The 10263-nt window shown below is 36.2% G+C and overlaps 1 protein-coding gene across 1 annotated transcript in view; it reads right to left on the reverse strand.

Annotated features, from left to right (window-relative positions):
- The window catches only part of COLEC12 (collectin subfamily member 12), a 126653-nt gene extending 117221 nt beyond the window's left edge, over positions 1–9432 (reverse strand). Inside the window, exons 1-2 of the mRNA XM_044683030.1 lie at positions 9338–9432; positions 8336–8403 (exon numbers count right to left, since the gene is read on the reverse strand). Coding sequence (XP_044538965.1) covers positions 8336–8403; positions 9338–9432 — 163 coding nt within the window. The remainder of the gene's footprint in view (positions 1–8335; positions 8404–9337) is intronic.
- Between the last annotated feature and the right edge of the window lie 831 nt (positions 9433–10263).

Consider the following 10263-nt stretch of genomic DNA (forward strand, 5'->3'; position numbering starts at 1 on the left):
TTTCTTTCTTTCTTTCTTTCTTTCTTTCTTTCTTTCTTTCTTTCTTTCTTTCTTTCTTTCTTTCTTTCTTTCTTTCTTTCTTTCTTTCTTTCTTTCAGCAAGGGTCTTTAACCAGGACAGAAGAGCTGCAGTTCTAGGTCACCCAAAATGAGAGTTTTGGAGTCCTATCACCCCCTTTTAAGCAAAATACTTTCCACACAGTTGACCCTTTGTAAACATTTATGGCATGAATAAGTGACTGAAGTACCCAAGGACTAGAGAACTTCACTATCTTGGATGAAGTAAATGGACTTATTCCTCCACATTTCCTGATACAAAAAATTACTAAATTATCAATCTTTTAAAAGAATGTTGGTTTGCATACATTCTTAGAAATATAAGCAGATTGTTCTTGAGAAGAGGAGAAAAAGCCCTTTGAGGAAAGAAAGAACTATAATTTTCACTGGTACTTAGTTATAATCATAGGAAGATAAGATTTGTTCTTATAGAAATGTTACCCTTTGGAATCTCTTCTATATAGTGATATGAAATGTAATGAAACATCTATTGTCTTAACAAAGGCAAGGTATGATTTGGGGTTAATAAGGAATAATATTTTCCTTTTGGCATATGTGATATTTGGTGATGCTAGTGGGTGTATCCATTAAAACTGAAATGATAAAATATTTCTCTGAAATTTATGAAAGTGCATGTCACTAAAATGATATTATGGTCCATAAAAAACCTTTCAGATTGTGGAAGATACAGTAAAATCCTCTGTTGTTCTGGATATAATTCACTAGGGAGTCCTAGAAATGACTGCTATTTCATGTAGCTCTCTCTGTTTTTCCTCACACATAAATAAGGAAAATGGGGGAAAACCTATACATCTCTACCTTTGAATAAAATACAGTAGAAGAAAGAATGAACTCTTTGGACATAATTTTAGTTCTAATTTTTTTAAAAGTAATACTGAGTCCTTAGGCAGAGGTTAATGTTTTAGAAATATGTATACAAAATACTTAGAACTGCTAAGAAAAAAAACTGCTTCTCTAACATTTTGGGCAAGGTACTACGTAGCCATAGAAGATAACTTGGGAGGACTGCAAGAAATCAAACTGATTAAACTCATTCTCAGAATGGTCCATTTTCAAAGGAATATCTCAAATTGGGTCAATTATCTAGAACAAGAGTGTTGCTCTACTTGTATCCCCAGATCACAACCCCAAGTCCAAATAGTCATCTCACAAAGTAGTCCTAGCAGAGCCTGGGTCAAGGGTTGTGTGTGAGTCAACACAACTAGAAGACAGTTTTAAGTGCTTGTCAGCTTGTGTGGTTATGAGTGAGTCCTTTGTCTCTCTGGGTCCCAATTTTGTCATCTATAAAATGAGGGGGTTAGAGTAGAATGCTGCAGCTAGCTGTAACTGGTTTTCCAGGGCCTGATAGTTAAATTTTCAGTGGGAGCATTTACACCCCAGGAATGTGCACCCCAGGACCTCCCATCTCTAGGCCTGGCTCTCAATCCTCTGAGTCACCAAGCTGCCCTGAAAAATTCATTAATGCAGAATAAACGTAAACTTAAAAGTTTATGTATGTACTTTTTTTTTTTTTGGCAAATTGGTTATTGAATATTTAAAAGCACATCCATGGAGTTATGTGAAAAGATACATAAAGACCCTTCCAGCTCTAATATTCTATAATTTACAGAAATCTTCTAGAATAATTGCTTGAAATTGAATGGTAGGGGTAGCTAGGTGGCTCAGGGGATAGAATGTCATGCCTGGAGTCAGTAGGATTTGGGTTCAAATTTCACCTGGGACATTTCTTAGCTGCGTGACCCTGGAAGAGTTGTTTAATCCCAATTACTGAGTCCTTATGGCTCTTTAACCTAGGAACCAATATTTGTTTCAATTCTGAGAGAGAAGATAAGGGTTAAAAAAAAAGAATAAACCAGTGGTTCCCAAACTTTTTTGGCCTACCGCCCCCTTTCCAGAAAAAAATATTACTTAGCCCCCTGGAAATTATTATTTTTTTTAATTTTAATAGCAATTAATAAGAAAGATAAATGCACCTGTGGCCATCACTGCCTCTCTGATTGCTGCAGCACCTACCAGGGGGCGGTAGTGCCCACTTTGGGAATCACTGATATAAACCTTCTAAAAATATAATGTACATTTATTTCTATACAAATCCTAACTCAAATGCCCGATGGAGATGACTGTGTAATCTTGAAGGTTATACTAGCAAAGTACAAACTTATGTTCTATCCAGCTTTAAAAAGCTTCAAGTATATATATATATGTACATATATATATACATATATTTATTTATTTGTTTGTTTGTTTATTTATTTATTTATTTAAATTTTTATGTATGTGCAATAAATCAGTCTTCTGTCCAAAGATGAGCCTAGCTAAGTATGGAGTGGTGAACATATATAGAATTCTTCAGCCCTTTTTGTAGAAAAATAATGTTAAATTGAGACTTCTTAAACATCATTTACATTGAACTCTCATTTAGTGATTTAAATAAATTTGATTCAACAAGGAGGACAAATATTTGTTAAATGCCTATAAATATACAAAGCATTATGATAGTCACTAGAGGAGGAAAAAATCCCAAAAAATAGAGCCTGGTCCCTGTCCTCAAGTAGTTTATTGTCTAGTAGGGGAGATGACACATACCCGCAAAATTCTGAGTGCAAAATAGAGCATGATAAAATATAGAGGAGAGACACAAGCCATGAGAGCTCAGAGAGGGGGAAAGATAATTTATGACTGGGAAGAAGAAGGAAGGCTTCCTAGAGGAGGTGGCATTGGAACTTATTCTGCAAGGATAGTTGCAGTTTGTCCTTCATTTTGAAGAGGACCAATGACATAACGGATGATGCCTTGACTTGCTCATGATTTTGGATTTAAGTGAGGCAGAGTGGTACAAAGTCTTTAACCAGAGTCATCCAAGTCCAGGGGCAAGGCAAAAGTCAGGGCGGCTGGCAATGGTCCAGAATGCAATAGATGACTATGGCATGTTCAATGCCTGGCCAATCTCTGAGCACTCTTCAGTGCCTGCTTCAGTCACTTTTACAGCTGTTGGAACAAATTGTTCTAATCTGCCCATTCTGACATGGAAAGTCTTCACATGCATGGGGTAGACATCCCTCTAAGTCACCAACAGGTCTGAGAATTGTACGTTACCCTCAACCTGGTTTAGTCCTTCTGCCAAGATAATTTTGCTGGTGTGTGACTACTGAGCATGCCATAGCTTCTTGAGGCCAGAATTAAGAGTTGGGTGAAAGGTGGATAGAAGAAGGAAGGCTTCCTAGAGGAGGTGGCATTGGAACTTATTCTAATAAGTTGGAACGAGCAGAATTTCAACAAGTGGAAATAGGAAGGGAGACCTTTCCAGGCAAGCAGGCAAAGGTAAAAAGGCAGGAAAGTGTGAGGGTGGTCATGGAATTATGAAGAATCTAATTTGCTTTGTGTACATGAAGTAGAAAATCAGGGAATTAGATTGCAAGATAGATCAGAGTCATATTCAATCAAATCCATCCTATACTAAGGAAGGCTAGGTAAAAAGCCATCTAAAAGATACTTCCTTCTGTCCTGAGAGGTACTACTATCTTATAATTTGCAGAATTTGGTATGGGAATAGCTTTACAAATCTTGAGAATGTTCTGAGAAAACATGATTTTTTTTGTTAAGTGTAATTGATGTAGAGTTAGTAACAATTTTATAAATAGGAGGTTAAATGATATTATGATAGGCTTTTGCTGTGCTAGGATAAGCTTTGGTTAGAGTTGCTTTTTGTGTTTTTTTTAATGAATAATTTACTGTAAAATTAACTTTAAACAAAAACAAAGTTGATTAAATTTATATTTATGACTAATTACATCAATATTTCAAGGATCTATGTCTTCACTGCTGTGAACACTCTTTAATCATAAACTGTAATTCCTTTAGTCCTTTGTGGACTATCTTAATGAGTTGCTGAACAAGATTCTCTCCTGGTGGCCATCATTCTAGTATTGAGTTAGGATGGTCTTCAGAACCCAAAGGTCCAGTCTATCACTGTTTCCATAGTCAAAGGTTTTTTTCATATTTGTTGGACTTTTCAGGGCTTACTGATAGGGCCTTTAAGAACCTAAGAGACTCACCAGATCATCATGCAGTCAAGAGTAAGTAAAGGTTACAACTAATTAAACTCTAAATAATTTCCTCTGACATGCAGGCATCTTTTGTAACTCTCAGTGCATCTTTTTTGATGTGCCCTCTGCCCTAATCCACATCCAGTGCTAGCGTTGAGGCTGCCATGGGCTATAACTAGGCACATTTCATAATGGTGGCTGAAATTTCCCAGATTGTAGAGCAGAATATTGCTGAAGCTGAGAGTTTCCTAGTAGGTAGGGGCCCAGAGATGTTTGACCAAAAACTCCTATCAGGAAGGCAATCAGGATATAACACATGAAGCTGAAGGGCCAGAGGTGGATAGCATTGTCCAGAGCAGCAGAAGAGTCAAAACCAAGATTGACAAAATCCAAGGGGTCTAGGACAAGTACAGCAAGACCCAGGTCTAGGTTGGAGGAATTAGGTACTAAGATAGACAATGAGGATTGATTCTAACTAAGAATTCTTTCAATGCCCTGTTTGTGCATGCATGTTTTTATGCTCTATTATATATGAATAGTGGAGTTCTCAAGTTTTCTCAAAATTTATCCTAGCTAAAAAATTGCTGATATAATTTTCCTCACTATGCTGTACAGCAAAAATTATCTCCAAGTGTCAGCAGACATTTCCTTTGGGTGTCTTCACTTTCATGTTTGTGTGTGTATATCTGTGCGTTTTTGTCTATATACATATATTTTATATAGTCAAAATTTATTTTGATCTTCAGGTTTGTTTTTCTTCTCACTCTTTGAATTATTTCATAAACGTATTTCCATATTTCTTTATATATTTTTCATATTTGTGTTCCCTAACTGCCTTAGAATGATGAAATAATGCTGGTTGGGACAGAGTTAAGAGAAGTATGCCAGCAGAGTTTACAATGAAATGACTTTTAAGCAGAATGATTTTCATTTTCTCCAAGAAAATAAATGCTCATTAAAAATAAATGCATGAAAAGGGAATGAATCTTTTTCATTCCCTTGCAGTTGATCCATGCACACTAATGTTCATTTCTTATAAAGAGGACATAAAAGTAGCAGAAGACAGACATGAAAGATTCAAAGGAATGTAGGAGAAATATGGGTGTGTAATTGAAGAAATTATATGTCTGACTTTTATGCCTTTAATTTAGGAAGTTAGTGGCTTAAATCACCTATTTCCACAATTTAAGTCATACACAGAAAGTCTGTGCAATAACCACATTTAAGCAGAACTCTGCCACCCATACTGAAGATAAGTGGCACTTTATCTCACTTCATAGAAACATTTGAAAGATTCCAACAGTCAGCTTGCACTGACAGTGGTCTCCTCGAAATTCTTGCCTTTGGGATGCTTTCTACTTATTTATTTGAAACTGCCCATATTTCTATCAGTAAGTATATTTTTAAGTATCTCAGCTGAATTCATAGATGACAAACTGACAAACTCGAGCACAGACACTCTGGTAAAATGGCATGCTGTTGGGAGCACCAAATGGAAAGTGATTTTTTTCTTGATACAGTCTACGTGGCATTAAGTGATGGCTTGTTTAAGCAAATGAATGGTCATGGGAATGTTCTCATCTAGAAGGCTGAGCAAATTGATTCATTGAATAAGAGTGTCTCCTGCTAGGACCTAGACATCAGTAGAATGAATATTACCTAACATGCCCACAGCATAGTTTTAACTCGTAGATTATTCTTATTCTGGGGATAAATTATGGGGGACTTTTTTATTTATAATAAAAATTTTGTAACAAAATTTTTATTTATAATAAAATTATTCTGGGGATTGATCACTTCTGGCCAAATGTTTCAAGGTCATAGTGCTGGTCCTACTGGTCATATCATTCTTTTTTTGTTCCTTAGAATTTTTTAACCATATAACAAAAGAGAGAGAGAGAGAGAGAGAGAGAGAGAGAGAGAGAGAGAGAGAGAAACCAATAGAAATATTATTGCTCATACTTAAATCATGGGCTGATGGTAATAAACTTGGTTAAAGTGTATATGATACTTCGTTTAGTGTTTTTAAAAACCCACAAGAAAGCATTTTAGCAATGGTAAACCAAATGTACTTAACCACTCTTGATCTCTCAGCAAGTCAATGTCATTTTGCATTTTTCCTAAAATCTGTCTTTTTGTTCAACTTGTCATCATGGGGTAGCATCATGAACCTATTTGTTTAAGCACACTAATGCACTATTGGTGAATCTGTGAATCTATTCAACCATTCTAGGAAGTATTCTGGAACTAAATATCCTATAACTAATCTGTGTGACTTAGTGATATGACTACTAGGCTTATACCCCAAAGAGCTAAAAGAAAGAGGGAAAGGACTCATATGGCAGAACTTTTAACAGTAGCAATGAAATGGGAACAAAGGGATTTTCCATCAATAGGAGGATGGTTGAGCAAATTAGGGTATATGAATAAAATGGAATATTATTGCCCTGCAAGAAACAATGAAAGGGACAAATTCAGAGAAACCTGAGCAAACTTGTATGAAGTGATATAGAATGAAATAAGTAAACCAGGAAGACAATCTTTACAATAACTCAACCATTGTAAAGGAAAATAACTTTAAAAGACTTAAGAACTCTGAAAAATTCAATAAACAACCATGGCTCTAGAAACCTAATAATATCTCCTAACTCTGAACAGAGAGATGACAGACCAGAGGCACGACAATAAAATATGCATTTTTCTGAAATAGCCAATGTGGATCTATTTTGTTTGACTATATTTATTTATTGTAAGAAAGAGTGCTTTTCAAATTTTGATTTCTTTTTTATTTATTGGGAGTATTTTTGTGGGAAGAGATAGTAATATCACAAAAAACAAAGAAAAAGAAAAGAGTATTAATGAAACCTTAAATATCCACTGATGATACCACTGCTAGTCCCAAGAAGGTCAAAGACAGAAGATCCCAAAGAAACAAACAAAAAAAACACAGCAATACTTTTTGTAGTAGTCAAGATACAAGAGTAAAACCGATGCTCATTATTTGGGGGATAGCCTAACAAAAGCTGTGATACATGAATAGAATGCAAAATTTTTATACTATAATAAACAACAAATTCAAAGAATTCAGAGAAGCATGGGAAGATTTTTATGAAGTGATAATAAGTTAAACAAGCAGAACCAGGAATAACAATCATTTAAAGGTAAAAAGAAGAGAAAAGAAAAGGAAACTGAATGTTGTAGCATTATAATAACCATGCTTAGCTTTGGAGAAGAGATGAGAAAAGATATTACTAGACGTTATGAACCTACCACTAAAATTCTTTGTGCTCGTGTCAGCATGACTTTGGCCTTCACTAGCTCCAAGAGATAAGGATAGAGACGGGACCTGTGACTGGTATTCAGAACTTTTAACATAGGTAGACCATTTTTTGGTTACTTATAGTGTAACAGGCTTTCTTAGAATACTGAGGAATTTAATTTTATTTCCTTCCACAATTACTAGGATGCAATGTGGGTGTGAGGAGATACTTTGCTATTTACTGACACTCTGACCTTGAGCAAGTCACCCACCTCATTGGGTCTCATTTATGCATCTGTAAAATGAAGGGTTTGGACTAGATGTTTTCAAATGTCCCTTCTGATCCTAAGTCCTATGACCCAGAACAAAAGCTACAATTTCATTGGCCTGTGAGAACTTCTTCCACTATGGAAGATGGCAACTCCTCCATTTTTATGGATTCAAGTGGCTAAAAAATTGGCTACATAGCAGTCAACTTTCTGGTAGTGAGACCTTCCACACTTAGCACATCTGATACTTGGAAGAAAGAAAAACAGCCAGTTGCTAGGCCTGTAACCAAGTCTTTATACCAGTGGTTCCCAAACTTTTTTGGCCTACCGCCCCCTTTCTGGAAAAAAATATTACTTAGCCCCTTGGAAATTAATTTTTAAAATTTTAATAGCAATTACTAGGAAAGATAAATGCACCTGTGGCCATCACCGCTTCCCTGATTGCTGCAGCACCCACCAGGGGGCAGTGGCACCCACTTTGGGAATCACTGCTTTATAGCTTGGTGTGACTCACCAGAGCTTATAGCATTGGCCCTAGCCTTCAGAATCCCAGTGTTACCTCTAAACTATAGACTAGAGACAATGGAGTAAGACTTTTCTAGGGGTTTCTAGAGAAGGATAACATGTCTCTTCCTTTAAGAAGAACTGTCTATGTTGATATATTAGCTAGCTAATGTATCTCACCTCCAAAGTAGTTGAATGCCTTGATCTGGTTACGAGGCACAGATCTCCTGAAAGCTCTTTGTGAATGTCTTTGATGGGAAAAATTTCTGATAATTGCATCACAGAAAAATAGGGAAAGAGCCTTCTAATTAGAAGGGCCTCTCAGAATCAGAGGATGTCTTGAATTGGGCATTGCAAAGTCCATTTGTGAGTAGGAAAGCTGGCTGAATATTCCAGACATGTAAAGTAAGGGTTAGGGTTAGTGCAGGCCTCTAGAGACGAGGGACTCTCATTTACTAATTTGTACTGTAGTTATTTGTTTATATCACCCATGCTGCACTATAATATGGTTAAGTTCATTGCCAATAAAGATGATTTTGAAAAAAATCTCTGTATCTCCAGCATGGTTATTTGCACACAGTAGAATGTAATAAATGCTTACAAACTTCAATTAAATTTGTTGAGCCTAGAACAAGTCCCAGGGAGCTTTTAGAGTTTACTTCCTTGAAGGCAAGGTTTGTGTCTTTAAAAAACAAAAATAAAAACTCTAACCCTAACATTGTGTTTTGTGTGGAATTCTATATATACACATATATAATTGTATACATATATATATCCAATTCAATATATAATTATATATATTTACATATGTATGGATTATATATAATCTAATTAAATATATATAAATCAAGTTCAATATATAATTATATAATTACATTGCATGGATTATATATAAAATCAAATTCAATATATAATTATATATTTATATATATATGGATCATATATAATCTAATTTTAAAATATATATATATTATATAAATAATCCTATCTGATTAAAATACATATGTATAATTGAATTGGAATCCTAAGTCAGTCCACTTGACTTCTGGGCAGACATCATTGTTAGGAAGTTTTTCCTTATGTTGAGCCAAAATCTGCCTCTCCCTAATTTTTACCCATTGCCTCTAGTCCTAATTCTGCCTTCTGAGGCCCAGCAGACTCTTATATCACACGATTGCCTACCCATTGCCTAGAACTTCATCGTAAGGACAAATCCGAAGCTTCTGTCCACTCCTGGTGGAGCCCAGCTCAGCAGCGGTGTGCTCCTGCGGTCCCATGATCGGCCACGGCAGAAAGATCTCCAGATCATTGCTTGGGAGGAGATAATTGCTTGGCCTGAGAGCCTCTTCAGTTAATCAAACTGCAGTTTGCAGGCCTCCTACTCCCTCACCTCAGCTGAAGTCCCAGACCGGCTACTTGTTTCCCCCACTAACATATGGGCTGGGTTCTGGCTCATTCTCCCCGTGGAGCAGGAATTAGAAAGGAAAATAAATTGGTTTTAATTGTGCTTCATCTGGATGGGTGTTTACAGCTGTGTCCCAGGGGTTGTTTTTAGGCAGAGCATCCTCAGAGGCAGAACATTTTATACTATAAACTTCACTGATTATATTATTCTGTGAAGAGTCAAAGTCCAGTTACAAATTATGTTGAGTGGCCTGACCTTGAAGTGATCTTTTCTTTTCCTTTTTTTTTTTTACCCCTGACTTCCATCAGTCTAACAAGTCTGTCAAAATTCCTGCTTTCTTTTTCTTTCTCATATATGGGTGCCATATAGGTAGTGGTACCAAGTCTTATCTCAGTCACAGGCTTGACTCCATTCCACCCAGTCTCATAGTAATGTCAAACGGCATTTGATTCAGAAAAAGTGAAAACGTGATTGTCGCTTTTGCCCCCACACTGCGATGAAATTCCAGGCTTTTATGTGCAGGAAGCTCTGTGTTGATCTTGGCTCCCCCATGGGTTAAAAATCTTGTTTAAATGTTGCAGACTTAGAATCCTCTTTGAGGTTTTGCTGTGTTATTTTATAGAAAGGCTTCTGCCTGATTATTTACAGATGCTGTCTCTGAGAAAGCTGAAAATAGTCCCACTACTAGCTTGAGATTTGGACT

Source organism: Gracilinanus agilis, chromosome 1 (assembly GCF_016433145.1).
Source record: "Gracilinanus agilis isolate LMUSP501 chromosome 1, AgileGrace, whole genome shotgun sequence".
In the NCBI taxonomy this organism is placed as follows: Eukaryota; Metazoa; Chordata; class Mammalia; order Didelphimorphia; family Didelphidae; genus Gracilinanus; species Gracilinanus agilis.